This window comes from Phoenix dactylifera, chromosome 13 (assembly GCF_051530095.1).
Source record: "Phoenix dactylifera cultivar Ajwa chromosome 13, Ajwa_hap1_PhDact_Kaust_v1.1, whole genome shotgun sequence".
NCBI lineage: Eukaryota > Viridiplantae > Streptophyta > Magnoliopsida > Arecales > Arecaceae > Phoenix > Phoenix dactylifera.
Genome location: NC_143202.1, coordinates 16,407,614 through 16,430,239, shown reverse-complemented (window position 1 = coordinate 16,430,239; position 22,626 = coordinate 16,407,614). Strand labels below are relative to the sequence as shown.

Genomic DNA, 22,626 nt, shown 5'->3' with positions numbered 1-22,626 from the left:
ATGTATCATTAGTGATTAATTTCTAAACGCTCCTGATCGATGGATCATCACGAGGACGGTGATCGATCCGATGAGATCAGTGCACGCATTACTTTCCCTATGGATGGACGAGACTCGAGTCCACGGTGTGGAGACACGGAAGTAATAGTGCAGGTGCTTGTTAGAGAACAAGGGTACTGAGCGTGACCAATACAAGAAGTCACTTGGATGTCTATCCACTCGTCAGTGACTTGCTTGATGTTGCAGTAGTGTGACTGGTCCTTTGACCTGCGATGCTTCGGCTACTCACAGTGAGGTTATTGTAGTTTGACTGCACAAATACATGGTCTCTAGCCATATGGGTCCATGCAGTGTAGATTGGCTGCAGTAGGTTCATTGTAGGAGTAGGGTATGCATCTACAAGGAGAGATCCTATGTGATTTATAAGACTGAGTTCGTAAGACCTCGGCCGGGGCAGATTGCACAGTGGAGAAAGAGTTCTCCGCTCTCGAACTTAAGTCGAATAAATCTTGACATATGACAGACGAAGGGGTTTGACGAGTTATCCATGACCTCCGTCTTGTAGGAATCCACGATAGAAGGACTGTATCACATGATAACTGCACCTAGAGGTTCATCATTCTATTCTGCTGGGTAGCCACTACATGCTGCTAGGTGTCACTGGTGGATGGTGAGACTCACAGAGATTATCTCGATGATCGATAAACCCTGATGAGTAGAGTTGGAATCATTCCAACCCATTGAAAGGAGTCTTCAATGATATTGTGATAGAGATCGCAATATATCTCACTACCAGTCAGAATAGAACCTATGGGGTCACACACACTAGAGGCATTGACCGATCCGATGGTTGAATCGTGATTAGGAATCACAAGTAATCAATTCGATTGATAATAAGTTGAAGAAGGAACAAAGAAAATTAATTAATTGGACTTAAAACAAGAGTCCTACTTGGAGTAGGATTTCTAGAGTCCTAATTGAATTAGGACTGGGATTCCTACTTGGACTGGAAATCCTATTTGGAGTAGGACTAGGATTTCTACTTGGAGTAGGATTCCTAAAATCCTAATTGGATTAGGAGTTTTGAATTAAATTTAGATTCCTACTTGGAGTAGGATTCCTAGAGTCCTAATCGTATTAGGACTTCGGATTCAAATTAGAGTCCTAATTGGATTAGGACCAAAATTAAATAAGTCCTAATTGGATTAGAATTTCTTAAGTCCTAATTAATTATTAATCTAATGAATCAACAAGACTCCTAATTGGATTAGGATTGAAGGGTTCAATTGAGTCATAGTTCATTAAGTTCTAATTGGATTAGGACTTACCTAGATTAAACCCAAATTGGTTCACCCTTGGTCCAAGCCTAATTAGATTAGGACCTAACCATGAGTGACCTTCCTAATCCTCCTTAAAGGAGGATTAGGTTAACCATGAAGGAGGGGCACACGCCCCTCCTCCTTTTCCTTGCTTGGTGCGGCAAAGAAGAGGGGCCGGCGCCCCTCTTGAAAGTTTATCAAGGAGCTCCTACAAAGTAGGAGCTCCACATGCTATTTAAGAGGAGGCGTGGGGGCTGACCTAGGGCATCATTGAAGCCCTCTCCCTCTCCAATTCGTGGCCCCCTCTCCTCCCCTTTCCTTGGTTCAGCCGCAAGCAAAGAAAGAAAAAGAAAGGTGGCCTCTTCATCCTCCCTTCCTCCTTCCAACGCAAGGAAAAGAAAGAAGGCTGCAGGGGTTTTGTTCCTTTACTATTCTTCATCCTTCTTCTTCCTCCTCTCAAGCACATTCAAGAGTTGAAAGAAAGAGAGGAGATCAGCCATCAAAGTTATCTCTGCAAGGGAGCTAGCACCCCGGGGAGATAGAAAGCTTGGATCGGTTTTCTGCTTCGTGTGGATACCCGTAGAGGCCGGGCACTTGAACGGCTTCAAGCGAACCTTCATCCAAAACTATGATCATCAGTTTGCGGTGATCATCTACCCGCACAAGGTGAAGATCTGATCTTCTAATATTTTTAAAAAGTTTTTAATCCTTATTTATCTACGAACGGTTTTAAACAACGTTCATGCGATGAACGGTTGATCCCGCACATGCCTCTTCCGCTGCATCTGAAATTTTTGTAAAATTTTTCTGCGGCATGGGGGGGTTTCTAACAGAAGAATCCCTATATTTTAGGACCCTAGCTTTCCTTCTTAGAGAAGGAAATTGACACCTTGACTTATCCCTTAAATTCATGGTGCCTCCTCCTTTATTTTTGGCCAATTTTTGGCATGAGGAAAGAGGAGGCGTGGGGCTAGTTTTTCTATGAATTTGGTGCCTCAAACCTTTTTAAAAAGATTGGAATCAAATCCCTAATTTGTAGGGACTGCATGGCACATGAAAAAGGCTGGCGTGCGGCTAAACTTTGGGCGCATGAATCCCTAATTTTTAGGAATTCAAAGTGCACAAAAAGGAAGCATGATCTTTCCCTCTTGGCTGCCGGTTCACTAGAATTTTTTGGGATTTTAATCAGCCAATCAAGTTGGCTAAAATAGGTGTGAGGCGTGTGGGGGTTTTTTGGCTATTAAAAGACCCCCACGCCTAGGGTTAAGGAGATTGAATTTTTGAGAGACCTAAGGACTCTGAAAAATTCTAAAACTTGCAGCTTCCTCTCTTCACTTTCTTCTCCTTCATCTCCATCCTTCATCCTCTCGAAGAAGAATCAAAAGTTAAGTGTTTCGAAGGAGAAAAGTTCAGCCACTGCAGCACCTCTGCTTAAGCTAACACACCTGCAGTTGTGGATCATCCTAGAGCTTCACGTGGACTATCCGTAGAGGCTGGACGCGTGTGCGGCTACAGAAGATGATCAAGGCATCATCAAAATCCTCAAAATAAAAAGGTATGAGATCTGATCTTATTAGAAGTTAGGATTAGAAATCAACTAGGTTGTTGAAATTCTGCATGATTGCATGTTAGACATAGAATCATAGATACTTGTTTAGGATAAATGTTTAAAATTCTGTATCTATTTTTGTTGTAGAGATATGATCTCTAGCATGCATAGGAATTAAATAGTTTAATTTATGCTTTCGCTGTAAAATTTTTAAAAAATATACGCATGCGACCACTAGGGTTCTCAACAATACAAACATGAATGAATAACAAATTACCCAATCTTATTAATCAATAAGAGTCAAATTACAAAATTATGCCCCAGATTACAAATATGCATTAACCAAATTCGCTTCTAGGGCATACTTCTAACACTTAGGTAGAGTAGACCCTTGTCCCTCATGCCCTTTCACTCTATCGGATGATGGGTGAGCTGAGGTGTGATTTAGTTGATATTAGGATATTGACTATCGACCTATACAAGAGAGTGACTAACATGGACGATCATATGAAGCAACTCAATGAGTCACTACACTCAAACAATTAGGAGATGGCTACAGAGGCTGGGAGTCTCAGAGGGTAGATCAAGTTGAGCCTCAGGTATGTCGGAGAGGAGTCCTAGAGTTTGAATGAGGCCTTCATGATAGGGACTACCTCTTTGGTTGCAACCTTAGGCTAGCTGGCGAGCTCGAGATTATCTTTGCTATTGCTTAGTCTACCTCAACCCCTAGGATGTCCTCACCCATCATTAGATCTCCTAGGTAGCCCACACCTCAGTCATCTCAGCCATCCACTAGTGTCGGACCATCTAGTAGGACTAGGAGCCAGAGAGCCAGACCTTCGACTAGGGATAGCCTTTATCAATAGATTTCTTTCTCTTCAGCTAGCTTAGGATTGAACTTGGATGAGGATAAGGGTCTTTATGCCTTGGTGTTTGCTCTAAAATCTAGATGTGTTAGATTTCAAGTATGTTTTTTTATGCTTCGAATGTTTTATTTCAGATGTTTGGTTATGTATTAGTATCATTTTGGTTGTGTAATAATTGGAAAGAATGTAATTCATCATATTTATAATTTTGGTTAGTATCTTTGGACATGAATGTACATCTTGAACTCTTATCAATGAATGCTTATTTTGGTTATGTGTCTTTGGAAATGAATGTAAGCTTATTGACATTTATTTAATGCAACTCAGCACTCGTAATTTAATCACTCAATGATGACAAAAATGGGGAGAATAAGTTAAGTATATGCAGATCATGGTCTATGCTTTTACACTTCTACATGGTCTTGGGGGACAAAAGATCTGAACATTCAAAAATTTAAACCATGAAATTCAAACTCAGCATGCAACCTCAAACCAAGATATTTTTCTCATTGTAACATATAAGTTGCCGCATAATATGATCTATTATGCATCATTATGTTCTTATACATGCTGATCTGAATTAGATTCTACATATTTGGCACCTTGTGTTGCCTTGATACACACTACTTTGCTCAAATGCAAAATTATTTGATCTAATTTTCAGATACAAAAAGGTTTCATAAATAATACTTTGATACAAAATTCTATAATTGCTCTGATATAACATTTTCTAGTCTAATGGTCTAATGCTCTGATACATCTTTCCCTAGGACAATATCTGGCACAAATCTTCCATGTTGCTCTGATACAAATTCTTATTGCTTTTAATGCATCAATGCTTCGATGCTTAATGGCTCTGATACACATAGCTTAGACTAGCCCTAACATGTGCTTTGTTTCAGCTCTAACTGGCTATTACTATTCAGTTTAATGGAAATCAAGCTGTGATACACACATGCATTCTCAAGACTTCATACACACATGCTAGCCTTAATGCTCTTAGTAGGCTTCAACTCTGATTCACACTTGCTCTAATATGTTGCGCGCTCCAATTAAGTTTAGACTAGACTCGGAAAAAATCTCGAGGCTTGAGATGAAACCTGAAGATTTGAAGGCCAAGCCTGGGCAACAGCAAAACCTAGCTCAGCCCATCTAGTCATGCTTGCAAATAGTATTTTTGGAAGGGTAACCATGAAAGATTGGATACTTTTGAGGGTTTTAGGACCAAAAACTCAAAAATTAAATCCCGTCACTGGCCCAAAATGGTCGGGGCAATTGGCAGACCCATCTCGTGGTAAGCTTGCCAGTTGTTTTATACAATTTATGATTTATTTAGACTTATCAATTTGATCGTACTTATTCTGATTTGTATACAGACCGTTCTTGGTCCACTTTGACATAGAAAGTCTAATGAACAGGGGAAAGAAATCATATGGTGATCCAATCTTGATCAGAAATTGATTAAGCTTGGATTCAATTGTCTGATTTGATTTATGCATGGATTAGATTTTGGTTTCTCCATTCACATCCAACTTTACTCTGCTTGTATCCCCTTGCGGCTCTATTTATGTTTATATCCAAAATCCAATTCATGTATGATGTACGAATCAGATCAAAACATTACGCTGTCGCGGCCAACAAGAACAATAACCTTATTTATTTATAATCTAATTTTTATTATCATCTCAATAAAATAGTAAAGGATAGAATGGATGGCAATATCCCAGTACGCTGCGAGGCGTAAAGAAGATTGGCATCCCGATCCACGTGGTCAAAAAGGGCACAACGAAACAAAAATATAGAACGGCAAGTTATCTTTTTCCCACTAATATTGGGATTTCTTCCTCGGCAGTCGGCTCGGATATTTTCAGAACCCATTGGAGGCGGTTCTCGGGCGCAGATCCCCAAATTCCTATGACACGCTTTATTAACCTATACCCCTCCCTCTGATCGCCACGTACACAACTTCTTCCAATTCCTCAAACGAATCAACTTCTTATGTGCTAAGTAAACTGTTTCCTGTTCGCATCTGGCAGCTAAATTCCCACTAGAACCAATGAACTGCCGACGTTGACACGTAACGATCCCCGCGCGCGACACGAAGATTGTTGCGGTGTCAGCCCGCGGTGGAAATCGACGGCCAGGATCAGGGAGCGTCCCGGCATTCGATTGCCTTCCCTTTTAGACGAGCTGGCCTTTTTTATTTTTCGGGTGGCACAGAGAGAGAGCGAGAGAGAGACCGAGAGAGCGGGCGGGAGCGCTCGAGAGAAGAGTAGGGAGTTGGAGCAAAGCCGAGATCACGAGGTATTTAAACCTCGTCTAGAATCCTCGCTTAAACCTTTTCTTCCCATTTCCTTCGATTTTCTTCTCCTTTTGGGGAGGGTTTGGGAATCGATCGATCGATCTCTGATCGGTGGTCGGTGGACGGGGAATCGATCAAGTAAGGTGGTGCTAGGGCTTTTTTTAGGGGGGAGGAATGATGCTCTCGTTGCAGAGCGATGAGCGGCAGCATCAGAAGCAGCCGGCGGCGACAGCGGCGCCGGCGCCGGCGCCTCCGCTGCCGCAGATGTTCGGATCGGGCAGGGCCGGGGTGCTAGGGTTCCATAGGGATCCGTTCGGGACCGGGGAGCTCGAGGACCCGCCGTTCCTTATGCAGCCACTTGATGCGTTGGGCGATATCAAGCTCTTGCCTCCTCCAAAGCCTCTTGAAGGTTTGTCTCGATTTTGATTCCTTTAAGTACTTCCGGTGGATGAATCCTTTGCTTTTCTTTTTGGAACTTGCTTGCACGGGAAAAGTATCCAATTTTGTGTGGTGGTTGGAATTGAAACGGATGATTCTTTGTTGCTCTGAAATTCATGTCGAAATTGGAGTTTTTCCCCTGACAAAGGTGTCTTTTCTACATTCTATGAACGAAAATTCTTGACATTGGGAACTCGATGAGTGATGTGACTTTGATTTTTGAATGGTCTAGCTGATGAGGACATGTACCTGGCTCTCGCTCATCAGAATTATAAATCTGGGAACTACAAACAGGCTTTGGAGCATAGCAATGCTGTTTATGGAAAGAACCCACGGCGGACTGATAATCTTCTTCTCCTTGGTGCAATCTACTACCAGGTTTCTTGGATTAACTTCCTTTTTTTTTTTTTAAATATTAATCAGAATAGGATAGTTATCCCTGTTTCAAAACATAACATTTTGTCTGATATGTGAAATTTCTTTTTGTTGTCATTGTTCTTGTTTACCTCAGCTGATATGGTGCTAATCCTGTCTTGGTTTTCAGCTGCACGATTTTGACATGTGCATTGCAAAGAATAAGGAAGCTCTTGCTATTGATCCACACTTTGCAGAGTGCTATGGAAACATGGCAAATGCTTGGAAGGTAGAAGATCAGCTATTTATTAAAAATAAAGTAGGGACAAGAATAAGAAGTAAAATGAGGTTGATGGGAAATAACATCCATTTTGTCGTGCAGGAGAAAGGCAATGTTGATCTTGCTATTCGTTACTATTTATTTGCTATTGAGGTATGCATAAGATGCCTACCAATTTGTTTAGCACATTATTCACTACATAACGCATTGAGAGCTGTAGTTTACTCTTGCTATCTTACTGAAGCTGTGAGATACTTTTTTAACACCTACAGTGGCAGTTGCTGGGTTTTCCTCTTTTATTGGCAGTTGAGATTTTTATTTATTGAATATCCAGTATTCTTTGGAAGAAGCTAAATTCAAGAAACCAAATTTGCAGAAGAAATAGGTTTGTTAGTTTTGAATAATGTATTCCATTATTATTATTAATAATTATTATAATTTTTATTATTTCCATTATTATTATTATTATTATGATCATCATCATCCATTTTCAGGGACATGATTGGAGAAATTCTTTACTTTTTTTAAAAGCACGTGAAGTTTAATTGGTTCAATTGATTGGGGAAGAGAGTCCTTATGCTGGAGGATATAAAAAAGTGCCAATAAAGTTTTTGGGGGGTTCAGAATTGGATAGCTCATGATAGTAATTATCAATATTGTCAGAAAAAATTGAAAAATTTCCCCCTTATCTTCCTGCTCTTACTTTACATTTGCAAAATTTGCAGTATATACATACAATACATGTATATACATAGACATATTCGTATACCTATAGATATACGTACACACAAATATTCATATACGTACATATACATATTATGTCGTCCACCTATTTATTTGCAGTATGTGCTTCTTTTTCCAGTTTCTATATTGAGAAATTGGAAAGTTATAAGAATCACTTTACCACCATGTTTCTTTGTAACTCATTCCATCTTTATTTTTGTAGCTTCGACCTAATTTCTGTGATGCATGGTCGAATTTGGCTAGTGCTTACACGAGGAAAGGAAGATTGAATGAGGCTGTTCAGTGCTGTCGCCAGGCTCTTGCCCTGAATCCTCATTCGGTGAATACTAATATTTGCTTGTTGCTCTCTTGGCTTTGTTTTACATTTCACAAAGTTCTTAGCAATATTTCACTTTATATTACTAGGTTGATGCTCATAGTAACCTTGGAAATCTAATGAAGGCCCAAGGTTTAGTTCAAGAGGTAAGCAACAAAAACCCTCACCTATTGGTTCCCATTGTTAAATTGATGCAAATGTATGCCACTTATGTTCAGGGGTTGAGTTTGAAGTCCTAAAGCTTGTATTTTCTGTGTTTTTTCCATGTTAGATATTCTATTGGCTGTGCAATTTCATATCTTCTTTTCATTTACCTTTTGATGGAATATGCTTGAAACTTTTGACAAGTGTTGTTTGATAGAACATAACATTTCGCTCATAATACTGGGAATGTGAATGATATTATCTATGTTTTGGTTTCTCCTAGCATTCTAGATCTTTCATTAGAGGTGATTATAGATGTTGTCACTATCCATACTCAATTGATTATAGATGTGGAGACTTTATCTAGAATTTTGTTCAGAAAATGATTTTTTATAAGCATTTTTAGTTTCTTGATATGTATTGTTATACCAATGCATTTTAAATTTTCGATACTGGGCTTGGTTGATGCAAGTGATTCTTGTCTGGCAGGCATATAATTGCTACCTTGAGGCCCTGCGCATACAACCTAATTTTGCAATTGCTTGGTCCAATCTTGCTGGGCTTTTCATGGAGGCTGGGGATCTTAACAGAGCCCTTTTGTATTATAAGGTAAATGATATCTCCTTCTTCTCTTAGTCAAATACGGGCAACATAGGTTGCCTGGCATGTAGTATAAACTTTGAAATTAAAACTCTTTTTCCATCTTAGGATAATGTGCAAAATTGATTTCTTATTTTCTTCAATTGTTGATTTTGCATTTAGTATAAACTTTGAATCTAAAATTCTTTTCCATCTAGGGATAATGAGTAAAATCAATTTCTTATTTCCTTTAGTTAATGATTTTTCATTAAAATTGTAAATCTCCATTCATATGTCTTTGATTGCTTTCACCTCTGATTAATTTTTTATGTGCATATATGCTTAATATCTGCATAAAAATGCAGTTGGATTTTCCTTTTAGAGTGCTTGGTATATGGTGATATTGGAAAAGGCTTAGAGAGATGGTCTGATTCTTGATATTTAGACCCAACCATAAATTAGACCAAACTTGACTTGAACCGGTGTGGGAAATCAATTAAATCTCGGTACAAATCCAAGTCAAGTCAATTATGTCCTAGACCTTTGTCCTGTCAAGCTACTCTGTCAATGCAAACAAGTGCACAGAAAATGACTTTGCCTCGTTATGGTCTAGGGTTGGCTGCTGGGAGAGGCTGAGCTAGATTGCACAACTATCAATCCTAAACCTCTCATCTGGTATGCAAACATTCTTGGTAGGAAAGTTAGTAGAATTCTCGAGTCAAACATAACCAAGATATTCAGATGTCTGTACCTGGTATTCAGTCCCAAAACAATGTAAAATCTAGCCAGTATAGGCTTAAGACTATGTCCTTCGATATGACTAGCTCAATAGCACCATTTGGTAGGAGTTACCTAAAACAAGGGAATGCAACTGCAAAACAATGTAAAGTTTAGTTTTTATAGGCCATAGGATATCCATCAATATGACTGAGTATGCCCATCAATGTAACTCAGAAGTGCTGGTTGGTAGGGAGTTACTCTGAAGGAGGGAATTCCACTGCATTAATGGTAGAACACCCAAAATGTTTAATATTGTCAAACTACCTTATATAAGGTGGATAATGCTTATTGCTAATAATTATGGGTGAAGTGGAAATTCCAAATAAATCTAGAAAATAAAAATGAGTTATTTAAATGTTTTTAAAATCACTTTCAATTAGCGAAACTTTGTTATTATCATTTACTCCACATAAACATTTTAAAGTCATCTAGTATCATTCTAGTAGAGTGCTTTTGGGCAAAAATATGAGAACCTACATTGACAATATTGAGTTTTAAATCTACTACTATAACAAAGCTTAATGTGAAAATACTGTCAAGTGAATAGATCTATTGGATTATTACAATGCTTAAGTTTGAATAAGCCAACATAATGTTCATGTCTTTGATATGTTACTATAATAATAACCGAGAAGCCTTAACATTTTCTCTGGCTTTGGTCTATAAATTATTGTGGATTGTTTTATCTCGGATTTTTAGGTCCTACCTTATTGACCGAGAAACAAAAGCTAATTCCTACCTTATTGAGGCTTTTGGAGTTGTTCGCTTGAGCAAATATACAAAATTTTGCATATATGTCTCTTGGCCATCCTTCCCCAATGAAAAACTGAATAGAGGTAGCGAACCCTTTTAACTGGTTTTTGTGTTTCATCAGCAAGTCTATTTGGTGATTAGATTATCTTTCGTGAGTACAAACAGATTTTTTGGGTCTTATTTTGCTGTTTCGAAAACCATCACTTATTTAAATCTCAATAGTTCAAAGATATGCTTGAGCAGAACCCATTTGTTGTGAAGAAACTGCTGCATCTTCTATTTATTTCTCCCTATTATTTCTCCAATAATTTTAAGATGGTTGCTGTCCTTTGGTTAACTTGGTTCGTTCTTATGGTTGTGTGTAACTACCTTTCTTCAGAAATTCATCCATATTCTTTTTTATATCCTAAATATTGCAATCCCCACTCATTCACTCTTAAGTGAATGTGGAATACTTGTCACTAGTCACTGCTGTACTCAATTAGGCAGCAGAACTTTTATATGTAAAGTTTTGGATAGTAAAGTTTTTGCTAGTAGAATTCTTAATAAAAAGCTGTTTGTTGTTTGGTAATTGCATTTCTAAAGTACAATGAAACTTTTAACATCCATTTGATAACTAAATTAAAAAAAGTGCTTTTAGTATCAAGAAATGACGATAAGGGCGTCGCATAGTCTCTTGAATTATCTAACTGTTTATACTATCAAAACTATTATTATGAAGTATCCTTAATTTGTATATTATTTATTTTGATATTTATAATAAATAATAATAATATAAATATAATAATATGATTATATTATATTATTATTATAATAAAATATTGTTATAAGATAATAATATTTTTTTATTTTAATATGATTGTTATAAAACAATATTATAATATAAATTGATATATTAAAATAGTAATAATGCAATATAATATTAATAATGATTATATTATATATGTAATCATGTAATATGATGTAATAATATTATTATATCGCATTACATTAAAATAATATTATATTGTCATTGTTTTATTTTTATATTATCATGGGTGTTTTCATCTCTACAGAATTTTCATTATAATGAAAATAGGTTCCTGATGCCTCTCAAGTAGAGGTTTTGCCCAAAAGTAGAGGTGTAGTGCTTAACCTGTGTAGCTCTTTTAACTTGATTCAACCTGTTGTAAGCCATGTTGGGTTATATGTTCAATAAATTGGACAGGTTCGGCGATTCAAGTCTGGATTTTTTACCTGTTTAATAAACATGTTGGGTTCAGCTTGATAGATTTTTGACCTACCCTATATTCAAAAGCTTCAAATTGGAGCTTTTTCCGTATAGATATTTTTTCAGCTTTTGGAAAAAGTAGAAAACTGTGTCAAAATTTTACCAACCATCTCAAAATCACGAAAAGAGCTTTTTGGCTCTCAAGAACCAATGCCAAATGGGATCTAATACCTGCTACAACATTAAACTATGTTCTGTATTTCAGGTAGTTAGCTTCAATGAACTATTTAATACAGATAGTACTTCAGATGGCTTTTTGAACTGTATAAACTGCAGCAAATTGGCGAAGTTTGTGTGATAATTTCTATGTTGGTTTAGTTTTGAAGTAAAGAACCAGGTTACTGGCAATAATATCAGGTCTTCATATTACTGTAGAAAATAAGATAGACTCTCAGGCAGCAGTTATGTATGTTTCTTTGGCCTTAACACACTCTCTCCCCCCTCCCCCCCTCTCTCTTGCCAGTCATCAGTTAGTCCTTTTTTTTATGCTGTCTTCATTTTCTGGCTTTATTTAACTATTCTTGTAATCATTGATACCGCTGCTTTACAAATATCATGGTTTTTGGCTCTTGAATATCATTTACTATTCATTATGTGCGAGGTATCAGATCGTAGTGCTGGCCTGATCTTTTATGTCCTGTTTCCTTAGGAGAATCTCTCTCTCTCTCGGAACCATTTTGTGTTACATATGTTTCTTTGGCCTTAACTCTCTGCTAAGATGTAATAAGCTATTAATCCTTTTTTTTTAAACTCTGTTTTCGCTTCTTGCTTTATTTACCTGTTCTTATCATTGTATATACTGTTGCTTAAAAAAAAAAACCTTGGTTTTTGTCTTCAATAATGTTTGCTATTCATTACGTACAAAGTATCAGATCTCTCTCAGTGCTGGCCTGTTCTCCTATGCCCTCTCTTCCTAGCATAATGTCTTATGGTTGATCGAGCAACATCATGATGATGGAGAAGGCAAAACTAGATCCTTGGTTTTTGATGTGTACCATCAACATTATCAACTGTTAGTGCTTCAACCATTATCGACAATTTTGCATGTGTTGTTGCATTATGGGTCTTTTATGTGGCCACTTATTTTGGTGTTCCCAACATTATTGAATGGTTGCCCTTGGAATTCCCTTATATCAATGGTTTGTTAGGTCCATGGGTTCTTACAAAAGCCCATTGCCATTATAAAATGGTCATTTAACAGCTGCATTACAACATACTGTTGTGGATCTTGACTTTCCAGGAAGCTGTTAAACTCAAGCCATCTTTTGCTGATGCCTATCTGAATCAAGGGAATGTCTACAAGGTAAGCCTTCATGAATTTTGACAATAGCATCGGTGACTGCAGTTGCTAGGGACTGGTTTCCACAGAAATGAATATTTCTTGGTTTTTCCAGGCTATGGGCATGCCTCAAGAGGCTATAATGTGCTATCAGCGTGCTGTTCAGGTACATCCAGACTATGCCATGGCATATGGTGAGCACCTCAACCTTTAGCACAACCAATTCATGTTATTCTATTTTTCATTAAGTGGCTGACAATCAATCAGATGGATGATTTCTTTTTAGTAATTCTTTTCACCAAGAGGCTGTAAAGTTAATTTTATGTCTCATATTTTTATGTATAAAGCATTCTCTTTTGTGAGAGATTTTTATGATTATAACTACAAGTGAACTTGTAGATGGCCTAATACTTGATAAGAAGCTGGACTTACTGAACTGGCATGCAAGGGAGCAGAACACAGCTACTCTTTTTTCATTAAACTTTATGAGAAATCATACTTTTATCATCTTTTCATTTAGACTTTAATTTTTAATATCCCATAACAACAATTAAGTTACTCAAATTTCAATTATCAGGCTTAACAATATTGTGCTATTGAATATATGCTGAACTGGACCTAGCTATGCATCTTAACAAGACGAGTAATGGGTCTTTGATGCAGCAAATCTTGCTAGTACATACTATGAACAAGGCCAGCTGGATTTGGCGATCCTTCACTACACTCGGGCCATAACTTGTGATCCACGGTTTGTGGAGGCATTCAATAATCTGGTAGATTGCTCATGCATACAATCTCACCCAAATATGTATTTAGATTGTTATCCTATAAACTAATATGATTTGGTTGACCTAATTTTTGCGTGTCTTAAAGGGAAACTCTCTGAAAGATGCTCGTCGAGTGGAAGAGGCTATTAATTGTTATCAGGTGAGTTTATTACACTGCTGTGTGTCACAAGTGCTTAGTTGATTCTGCTTCTTATCTGACCGTATCTCTTTTCCTTGTGAAGTCATGCCTTCAACTCCAACCGAACCACCCACAGGCTCTTACAAATCTTGGAAATATATACATGGAATGGTGAGCTTTTGGTAATGATGTTTGAATGAGAAAGGTATGACCTCGGTTCTTTGGGTAGTTTACTAAAATTCAGATATGGATGTGCAGGAACATGATAGGTACAGCTGCTTCATTCTACAAGGCAACGTTAGCTGTAACAACTGGTTTATCTGCTCCTTTCAGTAATTTAGCAGTAATATATAAACAACAGGTTTTCATCACTACTAACTTTAACTCCATTCATCCAGTGACTTTTTACTTGGTTATTTAAGTGCAGGATGCTATGTTATATCAACTTAACTATTCCCTATTGGCAGTTTTGTTATTAATTTCTTGTTGTATTGCTGGTGTTTTACAGTATGCCTATCTTTATATGACAGGGAAATTATGCCGATGCTATAGCTTGTTACAATGAAGTTCTCCGTATAGATCCTATGGCAGCTGATGGGCTGATCAACAGGGGGAACACTTTCAAGGAGATTGGAAGAGTTAGTGAGGCCATTCAGGATTATATACGGGCTGTCACAATCAGGCCAAATATGGCTGAAGCTCATGCAAATTTAGCTTCAGCTTACAAGGATAGGTACTCTGTTTTTTTGTCTTTTTTTTTCCAGTTTCCCACTTCTGCTTTAGGCTGTTTGAGATATTGCAGTATTGGAGATACTGCTGTATTTGATGCATAATTATTTATTTCATCCTTTTTATCGAATGTCATTATCTGCAGCGGACATGTAGAAGTAGCTATAAAGAGTTATAAACAGGCACTACTTCTACGTCCAGATTTTCCAGAGGCGACTTGTAATCTTCTTCACACCTTACAGGTAACATCACTAGGTCTCAATTTGTTTGGAGCACAGTTTAAAGCATGGTTTGTGAAACCGACCCAAACATTCGGTTTGGGACTACCGACCTGAATCGGTGTGGAATCGGGTCGGTTTAGCCTCTTAGTTTAGGAATTGGTGCGAACTGGCTTGAACCATTCCTCGACTAAAAAGAGACAAGCCCTGGGATGGTTTGGCCTCTCAGTTCCGCTCGGTTCGGCATGGTTTGGGTTGGTTTAAACCATTCCTCGACTAAAAAGAGACAAGGCCCTAGGATGCCATTTGTCTCTCTTTTCTTCAAAATTTTGAAAGGAAGGACAGGTTTGGTGAGGAAAACTTGTATATTCTACTGCAAGATTAGGTTCGGAATAAAAATTTAAAATTCTTGCCCTAAAATCTTGCTTTAAAAATTTAAAAGAGAAACTATGAATACACAACCACAATATTTAATATTTGAAAAAAAAATCTTGCCCACCATTAATAACCTTTTTCGATAACCTATGCCATGCCCTTAAGTAAAACAATTCACTATTGATTGTACCGTGAATTGCTTAATTGAACCATCAACAAATAAAAACACTTTCAATGAATAGTGATCGGAGACAACAATCTCTTATATGTTAGTATGTTGAAGAATAAAACACACCTTAATCATAGCCTTTTGTCATTTAGGAACCTTTAGGATTCACCTATAGTAGTTTAACTCTTGATGGGAGCAATGATTGCATAAACAAAATGAATGTTTAAGAAACCTTAGGACTGTTTCGTTAGATCAATGTTTCTCTAGTAAATGTTGATTGTAAACCGGACAGCAACAATAAAGAGAGAGAGAGGTGCAACCTTAAGCCTAGGAGAAAGACAATAATAAGACCTTTGGGTGTCATGTTCACTTATATATTGGGATAATGCAGCCTATGTAATGAAATGAAGGCAAAAATTGTAGAGTTGAAAGTAAGGGGAGGATGACAAAAGTCAAAAGCAAGAGTTCATGGAGAAGGTAATAGTTGGAAGAAAGATGTAAATAATGAAAACTAGGGCATACAATGATATGCATTTGCTTTCAAGGTACAAATTTATGTTTAATGATTACAATTTCATCCATTAAGCAATTGTATGGTCTCTTAGGACCAATATGAAATAAAATTTCATTAAAACACTCTTAAAACCGTAATTTAAAAATCCATAAATCTTAAAATAATATTAAAAATTAAAAACTGAAAAAACAGAAAGGGTATGCATTTGTGTACCAAGTGTTGGTATGGTTTGGCTAGGTACCCTTTGGTACTATGGTTGCAGAGTTTAGTTTAAAGTCTCATTTATGTTCGTTTGTTTTTTTTTTGCTGCATTTGGGTGTGCATTTCCATTTTCATTCCCTCATGTTAAAAAGTGAATGTCATTTTTGATAAGTTTGCTGATTTAGAGTACACTGAATAAAAATAAAAGCTGAATTTTGGATACCAAGGCTCATGCCAATGCATTTAATGGCTGTTAATCATGTGTGTAGTACAATTAGCTAGTGTAACCTGCTCCCAATTGAAGTGAGCATCATGGCTTTTTATCGTTGAGCATTTCTGATCCTAAGCTCGACCTTACCCTACCTACTCTTTTTATGTAAAATTTTTAATCTAATGTTTTCCTTGGATTTATTTGTGCAGTGTGTCTGTGATTGGGATAACCGGGAGAGCAAGTTTGTTGAAGTTGAAGGAATCATTAGAAGGCAGATAAAGGTCTTCAACCATTAAACTGATTGTTAATTGTATTTTCATGTTTTTCATTTGGACAGGATTTGGTTAGTCATCCACCTATTCTTTCTTATCAGATGTCAGTTCTTCCAAGTGTGCAACCATTTCATGCTATTGCATATCCAATTGATCCCATGCTTGCACTGGAAATTAGGTGACACAGGCTCTTTTCTTTTGCCAGCTTGTTCATTTATTAAAAAAATGAAGCTGTATGCTGATTGCTTGTCACTGTCTCAGCCGAAAATACGCAGCTCATTGCTCTTTGATTGCTTCTCGTTATGGGCTTCCTCCATTTGCTCATCCCCCTCAGATACCTGTGAAGAGTGAAGGTAGATGTGGGCGACTCAGGGTGGGGTAAGTATATTACCATTTTCTACATGATAAACCACCTGTTACTTGATTAACTTACAAGGTTTGCATGTTCGCAGATATGTAAGTAGCGACTTTGGTAACCATCCTCTTTCACATCTTATGGGCTCTGTATTTGGAATGCATAACCGAGAAAATGTTGAGGTTCCTTCAGCTCACTTTTTTCTTTCAGGTTGTCTTTTGATACCTTATAATTTCTCTGGATATTTATATTAGTTAAAATTACAGGTCTTTTGTTATGCCTTGAGTCAAAATGATGGCAGTGAGTGGAGGCAGCGAATCCAGTCTGAAGCTGAACATTTCATCGATGTGTCTGCCATGTCATCTGATATGATTGCCAGAATGATCAATGAGGATAAGATACACATCTTGATCAACCTCAATGGTTACACTAAGGTATTTGCTGATTTATTCAAAAAAAAAAAATTCTTTAATTGCTCAGTTACATACCTCTATAATTTTGTAAGGTAACCATGTATATTTGATGCATATGTCATTATACCTATAATTATCTCATAGATAATTCTGTCTATAAGTGGCATCCTTAATCATGCAAGCAGTGTAGGTAACACTTCTGGCTTTCAACTTTACCTATGCTTAAAGTCATATGAATCAAATTCTCACAAAGATGGGGATAACATGTAGGATTTTCTTATTGAACCATGTAATTCTTTTTCTTTTTGCTCTCTCAAGGCCTTCTAATTGAATTCTATCAGAGATGGGTAACATGTAAAATTTTCTTATTGGATATAAGTCTAATTTGTGTGTCCTTTAATCCCAAGTAATATAACTGATTATTGTCTTCTTCTTGTGCTACCATATTCTGTTCCTCTTGTGGAGATTATGCATGTCATATGAGATTGTGCTATGCCAAAGAAGTGCACAAATTGCAAAATTTAATGCCTAAGGTTTCTGATGTTTAACCTAGACATTTTTAAATAACAAGGTGCAGAATTGTGCTCTGGAACAGGTGCAGCAGTAAGCTTGCTGCAATCAGGCAACAAAAGCCATCTTCTAGTTTGCGTGAGGCTCGTTTGGTCACCTCATGCAATGTACCACAAATTCATGAACTGACTTTCTGAGGAAACCACCAGGCATATCTTGTGAGATAGCAGTTTGATTAATGGGTAACAACAGGCTTGTTGGTCATGGTTTAGTGAGAAGGGAAAGCAGTGCATATGGTTCAATTGCAGATGACCTGGCCTTGGATTGGTATAAAAGAATCCAGAAAGCTGTACCTGAACAGAAAGGGAAGACATGATATATATGTTTAGGCTTCTTGGTTTTCATTCTGATGACAGGCATATGACAGTTGTGAAATAATGCAAAATACTAGAGTCTAATGGATTGGCCAGGAAAAGATGAATTGATTTCTCTCATTATGATGATTTTTGCTTAGGATGGTAAAATTTATATTATGACTGCCAGTAATGTCTTTGAGGTTGATTCAGTCATGCTAATTAGTTTGGCGCACTTCTCAGCCTCAATATTAAGCTCCGTTAGCATGTCAGTTGTAATTATGCCGGGACATGACTGTTAAATAATAGCTAAAAGGGCCTCCAAGGCCTTGGCTTTATCGACCGATGTCCGGCGAATATTTTCAAAACTTAACCAGTTTTGCCGTATAGATTACTTTGATTACATTTTTTAAATCATTTCTTTTTTGACATTTCACAGGGTGCAAGAAATGAAATTTTTGCCATGCAGCCAGCACCAATCCAGGTTTCTTACATGGGGTTCCCAGGAACCACAGGCGCAACATACATTGACTACTTGGTTACTGATGAGGTTTGACAAAATGAATCTCTTTTTCTGTGTTTTCTACCCTGTCAGCTCCTGAAGTTCTTGCTTTCACAATGGTTTTATTACTGTTCTTCTTCTTTGCAGTTTGTTTCTCCTACACGTTTCTCACATATCTATTCAGAAAAGCTTGTGCATCTGCCCCATTGTTACTTCGTGAATGATTATAAGCAGGTACTCTGGATTATGGTTTAAGGTGTTACACTCGCTTGTTTATGGAAGTTGTCCTTATATTGTGTTTGCGCATGTTTATCAGAAAAATCGTAATGTTCTGGATCCAGCCTGTCAACATAGACGATCAGATTATGGACTGCCAGAATATAAATTTATCTTTGCATGCTTTAATCAGCTGTACAAGATGGACCCTGAAATATTTAATACTTGGTAATACTCTTTTATTAATGCCTGAGGCACATCATATTATACAAAATTACTTGATGCACCGATATATTTGTTTATCCATACATCGCCAACAGTTCCTGCATATTTGAACATAAGCATCAGATAAATCTCTCTCTTATTCTTGCTGATCCATTTTTCCATTTTCAGGTGCAACATTCTCAAACGTGTTCCTAACAGTGCACTGTGGCTGCTAAGATTTCCAGCAGCTGGTGAGATGAGACTGCGAGCATGTAAGTAGATGTTGCAAGTTGTCTTTATTGGATGCTCCATGGATGCACTGGATTCAGTATATGTGGGTTTTGCATATGACAAAGATAACCTACATACTGGCATCTGCAGATGCTGTTGCAAAAGGAGTGAAACCAGATCAGATCATATTCACAGATGTGGCTATGAAGAACGAACACATCAGTCGCAGTGCTTTAGCTGATCTTTTTCTTGATACGTAAGCTTGATCTGCTGCAATATAAATTCCTTTTATATATGCACACATTCACATTGAATTTATGCATTCTGGTGATGTGGATTTATGTTGCCAGGCCTCTGTGTAATGCGCACACAACAGGCACAGATATATTATGGGCTGGTTTGCCAATGATAACACTACCCCTAGAAAAAATGGCCACTAGGGTGGCTGGTTCACTGTGTCTGGCCACTGGAGTTGGAGAAGAGATGATTGTAAGCAGGTAATTGTAACTAGCTAGCTTTCTGGCTTTTAAAAAGATTTATGAATTCACTATTAAGATGGAAATCGAATTGCATTTTTTATGCTGTTTCTATTGTTTATAGCATGAAAGAGTATGAAGACAAGGCAGTTGCTTTGGCACAGAATCCTTTAAAGCTTGAAGCACTAACCAATAAATTAAAGGAAGCTCGGATGACCTGCCCTTTGTTTGACACCAGAAGATGGGTAAGTTCTTATTCTAGATGAGTGGCAGTGGCCTCGAATATAGTTTCCATGACAGCTCAAACATTCGTGAAAATTATTTTGCTACAAGGTGCACCTCCCCTTGCATGACTTTCTTCAACCTGTTTTGATGAGTTAACATGGTGCTGATGATATTTCAGGTTCGGAATCTGGAGAGAGCGTACTTTAAAATGTGGAATTTGCATTGCTCTGGTCAACATCCACATCCCTTTAAAGTGACGGAGAATGATAATGATTTCCCATATGATAGATAGGGGAAGGAGGCTTTGTAAATAAAGCTAGAGTTGCAACATACCATAGGAAAATGGTGTTATGGTTGGTTGTCCAAATGATGCACGGGGCTGTATTTGATAAGCCCTGGTTTGGTAGGAGACAAAGAGGTCTCTATTGAATAGAAATTCCATGCTGTCTGTGCCAGGATATGATCTAGGTATATATAATATTGGTAAAGGTAAGATCAAACTCCTTGGATCAACTCTTATATAGTGTAGTACTAAATTCCAGTTATTATGAGATCAGTATTGTATCTGGCATGAGAAATGCCTGGCATTTGAGGTTTTGGAAATGTTATTTATGAGTCTGCTGTTGCTGTTAACAGATAATTGGCTGATTTGGTAATTTCTGGGTGAGCATGTTAATGTGTTTCGGCTCTGGTGGGCAAGCTCGTTTGTGAAAGTTCTCCGTGACTATAGTTGCATCGCCGGCTAAAATATTTTAAGCGCTGACATGGTGGTTCACACATTAAGAAGAGGTTTTATGATACAAGCATTAAATAATTTTGCAAGCAATTTGTGCCAGTTAAAGCTTTTTCACTATTGATTTTGAAATTACGGGATCGGGTCTCGGCATTCTTTTTGGTGTAGGTGGTTTACTGTAGATCTGAATGCCAAACGATTGATGGAAGGTTGTCAGAATTGCATCAAAGCAGGGAAGAAAATGTTCTGCGACTCAGCGAGGCAAAATTTGTATAAACTCTGGATCCTGCCAGCAAACTGGCACGTTGATGGGTGTCTGGTCATCTGAGCGTTGAGCCTGTCTTTTGGCCACTCGCAGTTTATGGTAGAGGAATGCAAACTATGCTGGCCGGTGCTTCAAGAATGTACAGAGTACTAAGTTTGCACTGCCAGGATCTAAGCAGCATTACGTTTGTTGCTGGTCTGGAGATTGCCGTTTTGGAGTTTTTGCAGCGCTGGGACTTTATTTCATTCTTTTATTCCTATAACTCTGGATGGTCCTAGAATATCTCCACGTCAGACCGGGGGAGTGGTCCTGTGGAATCCTTTAAATTGTTTATTATTAGTGATCCAGCAAGCCTGGGACAACGGGGAAACAATGGAAAACAACCAAAGATGGTAATGGGCAAATGAGGAACGGAAGCTGATATTATGGATGATTAGATTCCAGTAGTGTTAGGCTCGTTGTCCTACCTTGGAGAGGATCAGATAAAACGACAGTCTGCTTCCCAGCGAGTCAAAACCCAATTGAAGGTTGGTGGCGGGTTCAAGAGCCAACTCCTGACATCATGAGCCGGGAAAGGCTAAAATGTCGACCAGTAAAAGGCTTCTGTCTTGCCTTTGGTCATCTTTGGCTTCATCTGTTCAAGTTTGTACAAAAACATGGAGGTGAAACGTAGTTGGCTTTTGCCTTCTACCAATAATTAAATAAATGAAAAGAATACGAATTTCATCTAAATTGGAGTGTGGATGGGGGTGACTAAGCATTGAGCAATGGTACACCTTCTCGGCAATCTAGAGATGGGATGTGTTGTCTGGCTGTGTAGCCTAAGAGGGGATAAATTAGATTTTTCAATTTTTTTTGCTAAAATATACCGAAATTAAATAATTAATGAAAAAGATAAATTTTAGCGGTAAACTAACAAGTAGATATGCTAAATAAAATTATAAATTATTTGTCATTTTTTCACATCGTAATTTCTAATAATTTTCTCAGATTAAATGCTAAGATCATCCTATACCCATAAGAGGATCGTAATCAATACATGCCAACTATTATAACCCGCTAATGAGGGCTGTAAGCCAAGGTAGTATAACCCATCAGCAAGGGTCGTATACTAACTACTAGAATCCATTAGTGAGGGTCATATGCCAAGTTATTATAGCCTGCCAACGGGGGTATACATAGCTATCTGAGAGCTTGCAGCAATATTTCTTAAATCTTATTTTCTTAAAATATATATTCTTATATCATAAATAAATAAATTTAAAAATAAATGGCTTTATAGAGTTCATAGTCTATAAATAAATTATTAACATTGAAATAATCATGGAATCAATATTTTCATAACAAAAAAGCAAATTTTATAAATATAGAATTCATATTTCATAAATAAATGATTTATGAAACTAATTTTTTCATTGCAATACATGATTTGCATATGCTTGATTCTCAATTTTTTTTAACAAAAAACATACAATTGTTTTTTCATAATAAAATAATTAATAATTCGAAAACTAGTAATGAGTGTAAAGATTACTTAACTTTTTTCACTTTGAACCTTCAAAATTTCAACTGAGC

The 22,626-nt window shown here is 37.3% G+C and overlaps 1 protein-coding gene across 9 annotated transcripts; it reads left to right on the top strand.

Moving 5' to 3' along the window:
* Nucleotides 1–5,949: 5,949 nt before the first annotated feature.
* Nucleotides 5,950–21,783, top strand: LOC103697437 (putative UDP-N-acetylglucosamine--peptide N-acetylglucosaminyltransferase SEC). 9 transcript variants are annotated; one of them, XR_015972642.2, is made up of 31 exons: nucleotides 5,950–6,038; nucleotides 6,229–6,445; nucleotides 6,707–6,852; nucleotides 7,019–7,117; nucleotides 7,211–7,261; nucleotides 8,055–8,171; nucleotides 8,258–8,314; nucleotides 8,802–8,921; nucleotides 12,935–12,997; nucleotides 13,089–13,167; nucleotides 13,637–13,746; nucleotides 13,847–13,900; nucleotides 13,983–14,050; nucleotides 14,138–14,240; nucleotides 14,410–14,612; nucleotides 14,754–14,850; nucleotides 16,506–16,577; nucleotides 16,670–16,746; nucleotides 16,830–16,946; nucleotides 17,021–17,105; nucleotides 17,190–17,357; nucleotides 18,639–18,749; nucleotides 18,849–18,935; nucleotides 19,018–19,145; nucleotides 19,311–19,393; nucleotides 19,503–19,608; nucleotides 19,703–19,849; nucleotides 19,953–20,073; nucleotides 20,232–20,542; nucleotides 20,690–20,842; nucleotides 20,955–21,783. XR_015972642.2 is itself a non-coding variant. In XM_088709793.1 (29 exons), the coding sequence occupies exons 2-29, from the start codon at nucleotides 6,301–6,303 to the stop codon at nucleotides 20,343–20,345; spliced, it is 2,928 nt and encodes a 975-aa protein (XP_088565919.1). In that variant the 5' UTR covers nucleotides 5,950–6,038; nucleotides 6,229–6,300; the 3' UTR covers nucleotides 20,346–20,693. The 9 variants fall into 9 exon arrangements, 3 of the variants coding, with proteins under 3 accessions (XP_088565919.1, XP_088565918.1, XP_088565920.1); XR_015972640.2 differs by having other exon boundaries at nucleotides 6,202–6,445; XR_015972641.2 differs by having other exon boundaries at nucleotides 20,690–21,783.
* Nucleotides 21,784–22,626: the final 843 nt, after the last annotated feature.

Excerpts from the sequence above, each read along its gene's own strand:
- LOC103697437 (XM_088709792.1), top strand. The coding sequence starts at position 6,211 with ATGATGCTCTCGTTGCAGAGCGATGAGCGGCAGCATCAGAAGCAGCCG. Across the intron at positions 8,315-8,801 it reads CCCAAGGTTTAGTTCAAGAG|GCATATAATTGCTACCTTGA; the intron begins GTAAGCAACAAA and ends CTTGTCTGGCAG. Across the intron at positions 12,998-13,088 it reads ATCAAGGGAATGTCTACAAG|GCTATGGGCATGCCTCAAGA; the intron begins GTAAGCCTTCAT and ends TGGTTTTTCCAG.